The sequence below is a fragment of the Pelecanus crispus genome, chromosome 2 (assembly GCF_030463565.1).
Source record: "Pelecanus crispus isolate bPelCri1 chromosome 2, bPelCri1.pri, whole genome shotgun sequence".
NCBI lineage: Eukaryota > Metazoa > Chordata > Aves > Pelecaniformes > Pelecanidae > Pelecanus > Pelecanus crispus.
Window position 1 is genome coordinate 152621550 of NC_134644.1, and position 17233 is coordinate 152638782.

Consider the following 17233-nt stretch of genomic DNA (forward strand, 5'->3'; position numbering starts at 1 on the left):
CGAGGCGAGGCGTCGCTCCCGCCGCGGGCTGGCGGCCGGTGCCGGCGTCGCGGGGCAGCAGCGTCGCGCGAGAACAGCCCGGCCGCCGCATCCGGTCACGTGCGCCGACGCCCCGGCCGGCGGGGCGGAAGCGGCGGCGCGTGCGGGGCCGCCATGCGCGTCAAGGTGCTGAGCCGCAACCCCGACGACTACGTCCGGGAGACGAAGCTGGACCTGCAGCGCGGTGAGCGGGGCGCCCGCGGCGGAGAGGGGCCCGGCCCGCCTGCCGTCACCCTCCCGGGAGGGCCGAGGGCGGCAGCGGAGGGTGGGCGCCCGCCCGCCGGGCCTGCCGCGCTGCCGAGCTGCCCCCGGGGGCGGGGGGCGGGTGCCCGGCGGCCGCGTAGCCGCTGGCGGGCCGTCGTCTTCCCTCACGCCGCCGGGCTCGGCCGCTCGGCGGAGGCGGCGGTCGCGGTGCGCGTGCGCCCGGGCGGCCCGCCCCGCCCCGCTCCGCTCCTTGCGCTGCGGGGCCGCCACCCGCCATGAGGCGCCGGGTTTGGGGGGGGGCCCGGGCCTTCTCCGCGGGGACTCCTGCCCTGTCCTGCCCGCCGGTACCGGGCGGTGCTGTGCGTGTGGCGGCCGTCTGCGGGGGGGAAACGCTGCTGCCCCGCCACCGGGCCGGGCGGCTGCCGCAGGCCGGGCTCTCGGAGTGCCGGAGCGGGGCTGGAGTGCGGAGTTGGGGGCCGGGGGGGGTCGGCGGGGGTTAGTCACCGTCCTGGTACTCCGAGATTACCCTTAGTATTACTAGGTTACTCTTAGCAATCTTTTGCGCTTACTACTCTTTCTCTCCCGGTACATCTCATCCTGCTTCTTGCGTATCCCTAACTAAAACTGGCAAAAATGGAGTAGGTGTGACGCGTTTTCAGATGGCGCACCTGTAGCCTAGTAGATGAGATGATGGCTTCCCGTGCTCTGTTCTGCTCATCCTCCGCAGAACTGATCTTGCACAGTCGGGCAGTCTCGCCTCTGTAACACGACAGCAGTGAGGTACAGGTTCTACCTAGAGTTAGCAATAAGGTTTATAAAATGGCCACCCTTTGCCAGAAAGAACAGGAATAAAACTCTGGGCATCTTGGGTGCACTAAATGCAACTAGGACGATAGACCTGTATTATTTTAAATTGCATGCGCTTCATTATTTGATTGAATTAGAGGTAGGTGGCTATGTTCTGCAAAGTAGCGTCATGACTAACACTTTCTAGTTATTTAATTGTGGTTATATACTTATAACATGGAAAAATATTATTGAACTTGCCCACTGAGACAGTGGCTGAATACATCTTAATTTTCTAAGTGGGATTTGTGTGTAAACTGTTAAATCAAATTCTCTGCTATATTACAGTGATACCCAACTCCATTTCATCAGAGATTTTAGGGGTTTTGATATGCATCAAATAGTCTTCGGAAACCAGCAGACTGAACTAAGTATCAATTTCTTAATGAGTTATCTGTTGTCAGTTGCTCTACTGACTTTTCAACCTTTTTGCATGAAACAGAATGAAAGAGAGAAAAAACAGCAGCACAATGTCAATATCCACTGTCTTTCTCAATTTATTGTAAGGTATATACCTTACCTGCAGGGAGGTGCAGAGAGACCCTTGCTTGAAGCTTGTTGGATGTAAACACTCCTGTCTGGGAAACCGGATTGCGTTAGCAGAGGAGCAAGCTAGTGAAACTAATGAGCCTCATTTCTGAGCCTAGGGCTGGCTTGCAGCTGACTAAACATGAAGAACATTGCCTCTCTTTGTGCATGTCCATGTAGCAGTGTCCTTTTTGTGTATGTTAGAGTTTAGTGGTAGGAGGGTGTGGGTTTTTTCTTTTTTTAAATAATAGTTGCAAAATATCTGCAACTTCCAGTTTTTTGTGTACATTCAGATCTTCCCTTGAAAAGGATATCAAATAATTTCAGAGTTATTTCAGACTTTATGAACTTTGAGCTTGTTAAGTGAGCATACTAATGATCCCATGGACCAATTTCAAAACAGTAGGAATGGCAAAAATCTTAGTGTTGCAGGAATTCCTCCCATGGCAGGAAAACCAAAGAGAAGAGCTGCTGAATTCAGCTTACCTTGAACTACACTACATACCATGGGTTTCTAACGTGTGTGTTACTCTTATTGCAGTTCCAAGAAACTATGACCCTGCATTGCATCCATTTGAGGTTCCACGGGAGTACACAAGAGCCCTGAATGCAACAAAGCTAGAACGTGTGTTTGCAAAACCCTTTCTTAGCTCACTTGATGGCCACAGAGATGGAGTTAATTGCATGGCCAAACATCCAAAGAGTTTGTCTACAGTGCTGTCTGGAGCTTGTGATGGAGAGGTAAGCTGCAGTTACAAACCACAACAAACAAGGTACCTTTCTTCCTTCTTTTCTTGTTCTTTCTCTTCTGTGTGTGGGAGTGTTTTGGTTTTGGTTTTGTTTTTTTTTTTTTTTTTAATGCCCCCTGCTTACCTTTCTTTTGTGTCTTTGTTCAGTGTGATACCCTGTCTTCTCTCAGAAGGTGCAACTTACCCAGTTTGGGGCAGTGTTTCTCAAACTGCAGGTTGTAATCTCCCAGCACGCAAAGCCAGCAGCTTTCAGCTGTTCCCGCTATGAGCGGAGGGTGTGACATTCAGTTCCTCAGGATGGAGCAGCGAATGTTAGTATTTACAGTCCATAGTGATTGCTTTCTGCTGCCCACATGACCCCCTCCTCCCCTTGAAGAAGTTAAGCTGCTGCAGATTAAGAAGTTTACACAAAGTCAGATGAGCTAGGGGGAAGGGGCACACAACCAAAAACTTTTTGGAATAATAATTTATCATATTGCCTAAAAAATGCTAACCCTGTATTTGTTTGATTATTTTACATAAATATTACAAACTACAAGCAAGGGCACTTTAACTGGAGTCCATTGCAGACAAAAATTGCCTGTCTTTCCTGTCTTCTCTGTCCTCTCTCACCCTTACCTTGTTCATTTCATACTACTTGTATATTTTAAAAGTGTCTTCTGGGTAGCTGGTTGCTTTCTGCTTTTTATAAAAGGTGCATATGTCATGCAGTAGTGTAAGGGAGATTAATCTTTTCAGAGTGGAGGGGAGTAAATTTATGCGAAACGTTGGCCAGATTTCTTATCCACTGATAAGAGTGAGTAAAGTACTAGGTACTGTAAATACATACAAATATAAAAACTGATCTCCATTTCTTTGTTTTTTAAATGGGCCCAAATGTTTTGAAACCTCTCAGAGAGGTGGACATCTATATATAATGTAGTACAGCAACTGGACTGAAAACATTCTGTTGGTTCCAAAGGCTATTTCCTTGTGCTTTTCTCTTTAGAGGGGTATTTTTTGCTAAAATTATTACTGCTACTGTCTTTAGCAAGAGTTCTAGTTCAAAAACAGGGGAATGCAAAAATACAGTAAATACACAGCTTGGGTTGGGGGGAAGGGGTAAGAAGGAAAGAGCCTCACTTTAAAATTTTTTTTTCAAGACGGGAATACCTAAGTAGTTTTAATGCTATAGAATCCGGCCAGTGTTCAAGCCAGCTATGCCATTTCATTCCAACATGTGTGATCTCTTGTACTTGAATTATGAAGTGCAGTTGTGGACTGTAGAAAACTTAAATATCAACAGAATACTTTTCTGTTTTTAACAGGTTAAAATTTGGAACTTGACCAAACGACAGTGTATTCGTACTATACAAGCCCATGAAGGCTTTGTTCGAGGCATGTGTGCTCGCTTCTGTGGTACATCATTCTTTACTGTAAGTATAATGTGTCTCCTTAGTACAGCCTAGCAGTACAGAGTGCCTGTTCACCATCTGTTTTCCAGTGAGCAACTTGCTCTCTGCCATACAATATTTAAATATTGTATGAATATGTTTGTTAAATTTGTCAGCGAACCTGACAATTCTATTTCTGATTAAATTTTTTTTGATGCTGTGATACGGATGTTATTCAAGCCTATGGAAGGGATGAATACCAGAAAATTGCCAACAGATGGTCATGTAATTAATGAAAACTAGTTTACTCAAATTTTAAAGTAGTAGATAGATTATGTTCATTGAAAGATGTACAAACACTTAAAAAAGTAATCATTTGCATATACTATGATTAAAGATAAGCTGATTAAGTCAAGATGGTTCCATGTTAATTAAGCTTTATTAACTTATATTGACCACAACTGATTCAGTTGCATGCAAACTGTCTGGAAATAGTATGTCTTCCTGTTTGCATTAAAACAATTCTAAGATGATATAACAAAAATAATTGGTTTTGAAGACTGGAGTGTCCTGAGGTTTTGCTTCTTTTGAGCTGGGTGTAGAAGAGCTATTTTCGTTACTATATATTTATCTTTTCTGAAGTACATAGCTCACCTTTTTCCTATTTGACCCTGAAAGTATCTCTTTTGAAAACTGGAGAAGATTCATGCATCAAGGTAAAGGCAGTTGAATAGGTGGACAGGAAAGGTGGTGGGGAAACAGTGACAAACAGGAAATCAGTTACCTCCTTTCACAAGCAGACAGATCCCCAGACAGTCTCTGAGCAGCAGCCACTTTGGAAGCCAGCCCTGCTTCCCCTTTCTTCTTCCACTACCCCAGTTTTTGCGCATGACGTTATATGGTATGGAATACTCCTTTGGCCAGTTTGGGTCATCTGTCGCACCTGTGTCCCCTCCCAGTGGAGAGGCTTTAGCCACAAATCCAAAACACGATGCCATATGGGCTGCTATGAAGAATGTTAACTCCATTCTAGCCAGAAGATACACGTGTACCTTCTCAGTTTCTAGCGAAGTATTATGACAAGGACTGCTAATCTTCAGCTTGGAGGTGTAAGAGGGAGCAGTGAATAGGTAGGAGAGAGCACTTCTGTGTATGTCATAGGTCATTCTCTTTTGAAAGACTGCCTGTGGTTAACTGCAAAGCACATCTAGTAAAATAAACAATATATTTATGTAAATCTGTACATGCTTTCTCCAATATTTCCAGGTTGGCGATGACAAAACTGTGAAGCAGTGGAAAATGGAGAGCCCGGAATATGGAGAAGAAGAAGAACCTATCCATACAATTCTTGGAAAGGTAGTTTTGATTTTCCCACATCTCTTCTTTTGAATTAACTTTGAACTGATTCTTATCTAGCTTTTGAAGGAGAGAGAAAGAGTTTGGCATCACCTGTTATCATAATGGGTTGTAAGTTGATGGCATCAAATTTTATAATAGCACTTTTAAAGTAGCTTCAAGTTTTTATTACATTTATTTTACATGTAACCAGAAAGGAATATCTCAAATGCCATCAGAGACTGCTTAGATCTGTCTCTACTAACCATCCCTTTCCTGTGAACTGGTCAGATCTTTCTGTAGTCTCTTTCTCTTCAGGTGTGTGTTGTCAGTGCTTAGTCTGCATTAAATAACTTTATTTTCATGCCAATACCTCACAGCCATTCAATACAAAATTTTAACTTTACATCTTTCTTTCTGACAAAAGCAGACTACAAATATATACTTCAGCACTTTCAATTTGTGATAAGCTTATTTTAAGAACAACATTAAATGCTTTTTGTAAATAGGTAGTTTGAAACTCTTTAATTATTGTAATGTCTGTGGAATCTGTTTAGGTCCCCATTGAAAATTTGTAGTTGTACCATTAAAATTTCCATTTCCTCAAAAGTCAGCCAGGACTTTGTAAATGGGCTTCTAATGCTGACTCCATTGTAAATTAACAAGAAATGCATGCGTACACATTGAGTACACAGAAAGCTAGTCTGTTGTGTAAGGGTACATCTGATAAGTTTCTGGTAGCAGTGGTGACTTGGTTTTCAGTAACGAATAAAACCATGTCAGACTGGATAAGCAATGATTTGTTGATCTTTTTTGTAAAAGAACACAGTTGCATATTTATGTATACAATTGGTTTTGTAAATTGCTTTGCTTTTTGTTTTTGTTTTTTCTTTTAAAGACAGTGTATACAGGAATTGATCACCACTGGAAGGAAGCTGTTTTTGCCACCTGTGGCCACCAAGTGGACATTTGGGATGAGCAAAGGACAAGTCCCATGTGTTCTCTGACATGGGGTTTTGATAGCATAAGCAGTGTAAAATTTAATCCCATTGAGGTAATGTTTCTGTTATATGTTGGAAATCAATATTTTTCTTGATCGGTGTAAGATCTAAACTCTATTAACACCATCTTTAACAGCTTTTTCCAAATTTAGATTTTGATATGTGTGGTAATATTTGGGGGGTGTATACATATATTTTTATGGTTATATTGCTTTAGAATGTGGTACCATATATTTTCATCTTTTTATCTTTTGTCTCTGTTAGTGGGGGAGAGGAGAAAGAAAAGTAGGGTGGTCTTTGTTCTGCCCACAGCAATACATATCCTGTGCCTCAATCATATAATGTAGTGGTTACGTGGCTGTGGAGCTCTTCTCTGTTCCAGTGCTGTGCTCCCTGTGACCAGGACTTCTACCTCTCTCCATAACAAAACAATTGTATTTGCTCTTCTATGGCAGTTCCTATATACCTCTTGGCTGGGCTGTCTTCGTAGATGAAGTGTTTATGAGGAACTGCTTGTTACTTTTGAAGTAGAGAGGACTGGGTGGATTCTGAATCTTATAGAGGAAGCTATTTAAAATGTTTGTGCTGAATAATTAGCTGCACAGAAAGAATGATGAATGTGTTTCCTTGACTGAAAAAGGAGCTATTTGACTACCAGTTTTGTGAAATAGCTTAGGTATGTAATGTAAGCTGTTAACCATACTCCAGAAGCGTTTAGAAGACCATACACACTGATTTTCTTTTTTTCTTTTCTTTTTTTAGACATACCTTTTGGGAAGCTGTGCTTCTGACAGAAATATTGTGCTATATGATATGAGAAAATCAACTCCATTAAAGAAGGTAATCTTTTTCTTTTTAACAGAAGCTTATGTCACTAATAATCATACTGAATATGTAAATAGTCTGTAACTGTTGATGACGATAGAGAAAGGGAAGCTCTGAACTGTGAGTTCACTGAGTTTTCATTGTCTGATTTTGAGTCTTTTAACTGAGTTTGAATTAATATTGGGATTTAAATCATGCAGAGTTAGAAGGACCCTAGTCTGCATTCAGATGGGCTGTCGTGCTCACTCTGAAGTTCTTGATATTGTGAAATTGCTGTCAGGTCAGGCACTTGAAGAATTTTATGTTCCTATATTGCATTCTGTCTGTGTATGTGTGATTCTTTTTTTTTTTTTTTTTTTTCCTCCTCCTTGCCAGAAGGAAGCAAGGTAACTTCTAAGGCATTTCCTATCCACCATTGGAGAGCCTTGCTCTGCATTTGAAAAGGTGTTTTTCTTTTGCATGGAGATAAACCTTCCCGTATGTACCTGGTATAAACATTCAGAAATCCTTTGCAGTGGAATCAAAATTGTATTTATACATGGAAGTTACAAATGGCATGAAGATTCCTATTCATCTTTAAGAGAATATATGTGTTTATTTAAAACAAGAAGCCAGTAATTCATACACACATATTAACCTCAATCAAGTTCAGTAGTTTTCAGCCCAGAACTATCTTAAAAATTTTCTTCTTGAAATACAATATTCTGGCTTGTGAATATACACTTAGTATCTTTCTGGTATGTTATGTACTGTCTGCAATGACACTGGTCTGATATACACTGGAACGCTATAATGGTACTTATAAAATAGGAATGTTTTTGGCATAACAGTATTTCTTTCCCTGTGCCCCAACAATTTTGAATGAAGTTTTATTTGGGCCACTGAGACAGTACTTACGAAAAATTGTCAGTGATGCCAGTTGGAGACTTGAATGTCAAAATGAATACAGCCAGTGTTGTAGATCTGCAGTTACAAGTTAAAAGGATGTAGTCGGAGCCTTTGTGAACTAAGCTGGCATCTAACAGAATTTTACGTATGTGTATGTGCTAAATATATAAAAGTATACGTACATGTGCATATATACACACGTGTGCACATAGTATATATGTGTATCTCACGTAGTAAGCAGCATGCTTAGGTGCGTTTCCTGCTATAGGAGTAAGACACTGATGAATACTTCCTTGCATCTGTGGATACAGTACCGGGTTTTCTGCTGGGACAGGGATGATTCTCCTCTGGAGAGGCAGGTTGCATGTCCATTTCTACGCTGAGAGCGAAGAGCTCTGTAACTCCCAAGGGAAGGGTGCTGCTCATTAGAGCTACCTTACCTGTGTAAGCACTGGCTTCTAGCACTGCCGTGTTGCTGATGTTTGATCCGCAAACCAGCTCCCACACTGCCCTGAGTCTGGCACTCAGTGGGAGTCCCTTCCTTAACAGAAGTAGGACTACAACTTTCCTCATCATGAAGCAGTAGCTCTCTTGCCCGTTTGTCCTGTCTGTGAGTTTCAAAGAGAGATGGATCAGATAGTGAGATGCTGCCTAAGTGCAAAATAAGAACTAGTCTAAAAAAACTGGGAGAAGATGAAGGAAAGCATTCCTGTTGCATGGCAAGAGAAAGATGTTTTGATAGAAGTCGGTACACATTAAAACTAAAAGTCATTCTTGTGCAACGTGTGGTATCACAGGAAAGCTTAGGGTGTTTTAAAGACAGACTTTAGCATTTAAACAGCTGACAGGAACTGTGTTGTCCATTGCTTGTAACGTTCTTGGCTGTTCACCTCGACCAAATACCTTGTAGGTAGTAAAGGAGGATAGATAAATGATTTGGGTGATCTGTTTTTGTGTTAAAGTAATCTCAAAATCTCTGAGCTGACACTCTTTGTAAGCAAGTGCTCACAGTTAAAATAACTAAACCAAGATAGCCAAGTCTTCAGGGACTTCACAACTTTGACTTGTCTTAATAAGGACCTTTTCTTATTAAATGACTAAGTATATCTGCAATTGATTGAAAAATAGTGTCAGAAGATGGCTCTGGTACAGGTTTAGATAGTTCTGAAATGACATTATTAATGTACTTACAGCAGCTTAGATCACTTCCAGCCTGGGTTGCTTTACATAGTTGTTACTGAATATAATGCTAGAACTTGGACAAGGGATCTTGTTAGGTCCTGCAGGGAGGAAATTAGAAAAGCAAAAGCCCAGCTAGAACTCAATCTGGCCAGTGCTGTAAAAGACAATAAAAAATGCTTTTATAAGTACATCAGCAATAAAAGGAGAGCCAAGGAGGATCTCCATTCTTTGCTGGATGTGGGGGGGAACATTGTCACCGAGGACAAGGAAAAGGCTGAAGTACTTAATGCCTTCTTTGCCTCTGTGTTCAACAGCCAGACCGGTCATCCCCAGGGTACTCAGGCCCCTGAGCTAGAGGATAGAGATGGGGACCAGAATGGAGCCCACATAGTCCAGGAGGAAGCAGTTAATGACCTGCTACGCCACCTGGATGCTCACAAGTCTATGGGGCCGGATGGGATCCACCCAAGAGTACCGAGGGAGCTGGCAGAGGAGCTCGCCAAGCCACTCTCCATCATCTATCAGCAGTCCTGCTTAACAGGGGAGGTCCCTGATGACTGGAGGCTTGCCAATGTGACGCCCATCTACAAGAAGGGCCGGAAGGAGGACCCGGGGAACTACAGGCCTGTCAGCCTGACCTCGGTGCCGGGGAAGATTATGGAGAGGTTCATCTTGAGCGAACTCCACAGGCAAGTACAGGTCAACCAGGGGATCAGACCCAGCCAGCATGGGTTCATGAAAGGCAGGTCCTGCTTGACCAACCTGATCTCCTTCTATGACCTGGTGACCCGCCTGGTAGATGATGGAAAGGCTGTGGATGTCATCTACCTGGACTTTAGCAAACCTTTTGACACCGTCTCGCATAATATCCTCCTCGGGAAGCTGGCAGCTCACGGCTTGGACAGGCATACTCTTCGCTGGGTAAAGAACTGGTTGGGTGGCCGAGCCCAGAGAGTTGTGGTGAATGGTGTTAAGTCCAGTTGGCAGCTGGTCACGAGCGGTGTTCCCCAGGGCTCTGTTTTGGGGCCAGTCTTGTTCAAGATCTTTATCAATGATCTGGATGAGGGGATTGAGTGCACCCTCAGTAAGTTTGCAGACGACACCAAATTGGGTGGGAGTATCAGGAATAGTGTGGCCAGCAGGAGCAGGGAGGTGATTGTCCCCCTGTACTCGGCGCTGGTGAGGCCGCACCTGGAATACTGTGTCCAGTTTTGGGCCCCTCAATACAAGAAAGACATTGAGGTGCTGGAGCATGTTCAGAGACGGGCAACAAGGCTGGTGAAGGGTCTGGAGAACAAGTCTTATGAGGAGCGGCTGAGGGAACTGGGGTTGTTTAGTCTGGAGAAGAGGAGGCTGAGGGGAGACCTTATCACTCTCTACAACTACCTGAAAGGAGGTTGTAGTGAGGTGGGTGTTGGGCTCTTCTCCCAAGTAGCTAGTGATAGGACAAGAGGAAATGGGCTTAAGCTGCGCCAGGGGAGGTTCACATTGGATATTAGGAAAAATTTCTTTACGGAAAGGGTAGTCAAGCATTGGAACAGGCTGCCCAGAGAGGTGGTGGAGTCCCCATCCCTGGAAGTGTTCAAAAAACGGGTAGATGTGGCACTTCGGGATGTGGTTTAGTCTAGTCTACCCTTGAATGGTTTAGGTGGGCTTGGTAGTGTAGGTTAATGGTTGGACTGGATGATCTTAAAGGCCTTTTCCAACCTAGACGATTCTATGATTCTAACTGTACAGAGAATCCTTTTCTTAAGCACTATTTTAATTCCAAATGCCACGGCTGAAATAAACTGAATGCTTCTAAATTTGGGTGAAAAAATAGTGAAGCAAGATGTGGAGCATAGACTTTGACCAAACCTGACCCCTTTTGAAAAAGAGCTGGATTTTTCAGCAATATTATTTTGTGGCATGATTTAAAATATTTATTATACATATAATGTGTCAACATTAATCGTGTACTCATTGTGCAGTGGCTGAAAAACTTGGACAAGGAAGAATAGAGAACCCTCCTTGATTATTAGCTTCCCAGATATGTGCAAAGTTTATAATTAGAAGAACAATACTGAAATCTGAACAAATTCTAGTTGTCACATTACTGTAAACACAGGGCCTTTCAGTGGCCTGTCCTTTTGGTAAATTCACTTTAAAGTAGAGATCGCTTTAGACATCTGATGATTACATTCAGTTCTGGATGCATGTAGTTCCTGAAAATGATCAGTATTTTGCAGTGCAGACTTCATATTGAACAGGATAATGTCACCTAGGAAATGAGGACTTATGGAGAATGAGAATCATGAGGATATGCACATACTTATAAAATCACAATCGTTTTTTGCAGGCGGGTCAGTAGAGGTCATCACTATTAACTTGCTTTGAGATTGTGTGCATGATTGTAAAAGTTATAATTGTACAACTGTGTTTTTTTATATGTATGTAAATTTACGGTGTTTGGTATAGTAAGCTGAGAACAAAAATGAGTTTGGAGTACCATAGCGTTAAACACCCAAATTTCAGGATTTTCAAGTAGGATTATGGCTGGCCTGGAGCATTGTGGAAAATCCTGTTTAGAGTTGTTCAGTTTGCTAGTAAGTTGCTCTGTAATTATACATCTACTTTGTGTCAGGTGTACTGTATGTGATTTATTTTTAAATACAGCGGTTGAAAGCTCCTCCAAGACTCAGCAGAAGCCAAAGCTGTTGTGTCCTACGGGGTGTCAGATAGCCCCCTCACTGCCCCCCCCTTCTCCCACAGGGCCCCAGCTGTTACTGCCACAGCTGTCCCCCGAGGTGGGGGCATCCGACATGCAGCTTCTTAGTGCCTCTTGTCTAGTCATAGAATCACAGAATGCTTTGGGTTGGAAGGGACCTTTAGAGGCCATCTAGCCCAACCCCCCTGCAGTGAGCAGGGACAGCTTTAACCAGATCAGGGTGCTCAGAGCCCCGTCCAACCTGACCTTGAATGCTGCCAGGGATGGGGCCTCCACCACCTCTCTGGGCAACCTGTTCCAGTGCTTCACCACCCTCATTGTAAACAATTTCTTCCTTATATCCAGTCTAAATCTACCCTCCTTTAGTTTAAATCCATTATTCCTTGTCCTGTCACAACAGGCCTTATTTAAAAGATTCTCCCCATCCTTCCTGTAGGCCCCCTTTAAGTACTGAAAGGCCGCAATAAGGTCTCCTCGCAGCCTTCTCTTCTCCAGGCTGAACAACCCCAACTCTCTCAGCCTGGCCTCACAGGAGAGGTGCTCCAGCCCTCGGATCATTTTGGTGGCCCTCCTCTGGACCCGCTCCAGCAGGTCCATGTCCTTCTTGTGCTGAGGGCCCCAGAGCTGGACGCAGCGCTCCAGGTGAGGCCTCACCAGAGCAGAGCAGAGGGGCAGAATCACCTCCCTCGACCTGCTGGCCACGCTTCTCTTGATGCAGCCCAGGATACGGTTGGCTTTCTGGGCTGCAAGTGCACATTGTTGGCTCATGTCCAGCTTTTCACCCATCAGTACCCCCAAGTCCTTCTCCGCAGGGCTGCTCTCAATCCCTTCATCCCCCAGCCTGTACTGTTACTGGGGGTTGCCCCGTCCCAGGTGCAGGACCTTGCAGTTGGCCTTGTTGAACCTCACGAGGTTCACACAGGCCCACCTCTCCAGCTTGTCCAGGTCCCTCTGGATGACATCTTGTCCTCCTGGCATGTCAGCCGCACCGCTCAGCTTGGTGTCCTCTGCAAACTTGCTGAGGGTCTGCTCCATCCCACTGCCTGTGTCATTGATGAAGATGTTAAACAGCACCGGTCCCAGTATGGACCCTGAGGGACTCCACTTGTCACCGATCTCCATGTAGACATGGAGCCATTGACCACGACCCTCTGGATGCAACCATCCAGCCAATTCCTTATCCACCGAACAGTCCACCCATCAAACCCATATCTCCCCAGTTCAGAGAAGGATGTTATGGGGGACTGTGTCGAAGGCTTTACAGAAATCCAAGTAGATGACATCCATTGCTTTTCCCTTGTCCACTGATGCAGTCACTCCTTCATAGAAAGCCACTAGGTTGGTCAGGCAGGACTGGCCCTTGCTGAATCTGTGCTGGCTGTCTTGAAGCACCCCTCTGTCTTCCATGTGCTTGAGCATATCTTCTAGGAGGATCTGTTCCATGATCTTCCCAGGCACAGAGGTGAGGCTGACAGGTCGGTAGTTCCCAGGGGCCTCCTTTCTTCCTTTTTTGAAAATGGGCACAACATTCCCCTTCTTCCAGTCAGCAGGGACTTCACCTGACTGCTGTGACTTTTCAAGTATCATGGAGAGTGGCTTGGCAACTACATCAGCCAGCTCCCTCAGGGCTCGGCTGATGTAGTTGCCAAGCCACTGTTAGTCCACTGTTAGCAAAGTATAAGGGTCTTGATAGGCTGGCATCAGCTGCCTTCCTCCCACTTCACGGCAAACCGGCCTCTTTGTAGCCGTCTGCTTACTAGCAGCAAGCAAATCTCATGAATGTGTAGCAAATTAATTTCCTGCTAATATGGTGATAGTGGTGAGTAGATTACAACACAGTAACTTCTATATACATTACTTGGCACTTCAACAAGAAACGGCAACTGTCCTGGAGGATTCATGAACTGCAATTTCGGAGATAAAATAATGAAGGGATAGTGATAACAGGGAGAACATGAAAATATTTTAATCACTTTGCAAATGCTGGTTCACAGCGTCAATTAATGACTGTATCCCTTGAAATAACTGTTTAATTAGGCGTGTTTATAGATTACGTAACTAAAGGTTCCTGTAAATATTATGAAGTAGTGAAATTTTTCAGAAGTTTCAGGTTTATATGTTGACCACTAACATGTTTACATGATTTACATGTGAAATGATCGCTTAGAAGAATTTGCTTCTAAGATGACTTATAGAGGAAAATTTAATTGCCATGTAGCGCAAAGCAGTGAGCATATGATGAGGGACAGGAAGTTCTTGAGTTCCAATTCTAACACTGCTAAGAAACATTCTGTCATGTCACTATTCCTCTGCTATAATTCTGTATCTAGAAAGTGCTTGTCTCTAGTTCAAAACTTCGTATACTGCTGTAATGAGTATTTTACTGCTTATAACAAGGTAGCAATGTGTAAATATCTTTCAGGTTATCTTGAACATGAGGACAAATACACTGTGTTGGAACCCCATGGAAGCTTTTGTTTTTACTGCAGCAAATGAAGATTACAAGTAAGTGTGACCTTGTTTTTTGATGATCCTGATCAAGCTATGTTTTTAATCTGTATCTTGGTGATTTATCATCATGCTAAAAGAAATTTTTAAAAAACTACTTTAAATTTGAATCACTTAAGTAATAACCTAGAGAATTATAGGCTCACTGATTTAAAAAAAAAAAATTAATTGATACTAGACTGCCTCTTTCTTTGTATTTCAGTACCTGGGGGGAAAAATGCAATGTAATATAGAAGATAATGCAGCTGAACCAATGCAAGTGTAACTTGCAACGGGACCTGGAAAATAAATACCGTTGGTCCAGTCTGAGGCAATATAAGTGTTTATTTTCTTGCTAGCTCTTGTGAAGCTTGATATATTGTACTGATCAGCTATTTTGATGAGAACATTTCTTAAAAAAAAAAAAAAAAAAAAAAAATTAGTCTTTCGTGAAACAGTTCCAGAGGCTGCAATACTTATCCTTTCAATGTCTCAGAGCAGTTTTTTTTACTTTTGAACAATACTATTCATGTGAACAGCTAATCTGATATTAAAAAAGCTGTCTCTTCAAAACTAGGCCACTGCAAAATGTGCTCCATATCCTTTTTTCCAGGAAGTCAGTGATCTAACAATAGATCGCTGTTTTCTTCTAGAACATAGGAATTTTATCACTTATCTTAAAGCTGTTTTTCCAAGGAAATGGAATCTGGCTCAGACCTTAAAAGTGGGTGTTGTATCCAATGTACTGCTTTTCACCTATTTTGGTTATGGTATGGAAAGGCTACCAGGCTACCTAATCTGTTTGTTTCTACATCCCCACTCCTCCCCGCCCCTGCCCCCCTTGGTAAACCAAATATGGTAGCTGTAACTGTCAGGGGCAACTGTCCACTTGCAAACTAAAGCCATGAGTATCAGTGCAATGGCAAATGCATGTATCAATGTGTTAGCTGATTATATGGAGTAGTGGTTTTGAATATGATGCTAGCATGCTTTTTCTTGGGGAATTTAGAAGGAAAAAGCAATAGTTGCCAGTAAACTATTGAATAAAGAGACATTGAATTAATTTCAGTTATGCATTTATCTGCAGCAAGAAGGGTGAGAAACCTGCTAAATTACAAATTTTAAATATTGTAGTTCTACTAAATAGTGTATCTTAAGTAGGTTTCATGAAATGCTTTGTCTGTAAAGCACCTTTGCTCATTGGCACTAGGCAAATTAATGATCTGCTCAGTTATTATGCCTTGCTATGTGTCAGTGGGCTTCTTGATTCGTGGAGGGTACGGGTAGACCTCACCTGAGCTTTGAAGTGCTGAAGGGCAAGCCAGCTGTGATCCAGCAGCTCTGTGTTTATTTTTAATGTAATGCTTTTCTACAGATGGTGTGCTCTGCTGAACTAGTATCTCCATGTATTGAAGGACCAAGCTTTCCTTGGACTTCTACATTGTCTGACCTAAAGACAATTAGGTGGTAGGAAAGGGTGCCAACCAAATGGGAACTTCACAGTAGACTCTAAGATACTAGGAGTTCCCAGTACGGGAATATCTAGAAACTTGCAGAGTTGATAGGCTTGCCATAATGATTCAGAGATGCGTGTTCAAGTTCAGGTTATATACTTCTATCTGAAGATAGAGTAAAGGAGGACAGTGTGGTGGTTGGAGCAATAGGTTTTGTCAGTGACCCATGAACAGATGATGGAGGGAATAGTGGAGACTATCTGTTCTTTGACAGAGAGCCAGAAACCTAGGTCTGATCCAATAACTAAAGCCTCTGGTTAATAAACTTTTTTCAAGCCCTAAACAACGCATAATTCTTTCTTTTCATGTGTTATAAGCAGTTTTAAAGAGTTCCCCCTGCAATATGGATCTATCCTGAAGTGTGGTTTATGTATGATTAAAGTAGCTGTTCAGCAAAAACGTACTATTTACTTAGGAGCTGTTAAGATATTAAGCTGTTGGTGTATTTATTTTAAAGCTTATATACTTTCGATATGCGCTTTCTTGAATCACCTGTGATGGTGCATATGGATCATGTGTCTGCTGTTCTTGATGTGGATTATTCACCCACTGGGAAAGAATTTGTCTCTGCCAGCTTTGATAAGTCTGTCCGCATTTTTCCTGTAGACAAAGGTCACAGCAGGTGAGTGATTTTACACCTTTCTCTCTTGCCGTCATTCATTCCAGTGACCTCCCTCCCTAGTCCTCAAAATTCTTAATGAATGAATTAACATCTTCATTGGGGCATTCACTTCTTGTGAATATTGAAATCTTACTCTGTATATAACTTGAGATTGACAGGTGTAGTCGACAGATGATTCTCAAGTATGTGTTAGAGTAGAACTTCTACTTAACGCATAGCAGTACTTAGGCAGTTTCGGATTAAAATTATAGTGGATTATTGTTCTTGGGTGTACTCATTTATATTTTACCAAGATGAATCCCATGTTATTTCCCTCTGTATCTATCTTTTATCTATGTTTTTAGGTCATTTTGTACTGTATCTGTCACCACTTAAATCTGCAGTGTCTTACAACATTGTAGCATTTGGTTTTCTAGGGACTGTCTTCATCCTATACGGACGATTGTTTAAGATATTACATGAAAAGCATTGTATGAATTCCTGAGAATCAGTTTGGGACACTTCTGTGATCTGTTTCAGTATGCTTATTATGTTTTGTTCATATTTTGTTAACCAGGTTTTGATTCATGTCACAATACTTTGAATTAGTTTTTCATGTAAGATTTCATAACGCAGTGTATTAAATATTTTGCTGAAGTTCAGATTGGATCTACTGTGTCTCCATTATTATTATTTTTTTTTCAGTTTGATGAAAATTGAAGCAAGTTATCAGATCTGTCTGGTATCGTTTGTTTTTCATAAACCTACCTTCATTATTCTCTGTTGTCAGTTCTTCCTCTTCTTTCTTTATCCTTTATTTTACTTCTAGTTACCTTCCTCTCTCCAACCTCAACCCCCCAAAAGTTGCTGCTAGGTCAAGTTCTAGGTGATTTGGAGATGTTGAAATATTTATTGGGGAGGAGTATATTTTTATTATTAATTGGTGCAGTTATG

At 42.5% G+C, this 17233-nt stretch overlaps 1 protein-coding gene across 2 annotated transcripts in view; it reads left to right on the top strand.

Moving 5' to 3' along the window:
- Positions 1-148: 148 nt before the first annotated feature.
- DCAF13 (DDB1 and CUL4 associated factor 13) overlaps positions 149-17233 on the top strand; it is a 29092-nt gene continuing 12007 nt past the window's right edge. Inside the window, exons 1-8 of one of the 2 annotated variants that reach the window (XM_075705352.1) lie at positions 149-223; positions 2159-2358; positions 3674-3781; positions 5006-5095; positions 5973-6128; positions 6838-6915; positions 14100-14182; positions 16136-16300. In XM_075705352.1, the coding sequence (XP_075561467.1) occupies positions 154-223; positions 2159-2358; positions 3674-3781; positions 5006-5095; positions 5973-6128; positions 6838-6915; positions 14100-14182; positions 16136-16300 (950 nt within the window). In that variant the 5' untranslated portion in view covers positions 149-153. The other variant, XM_075705353.1, reaches the window with a different exon arrangement.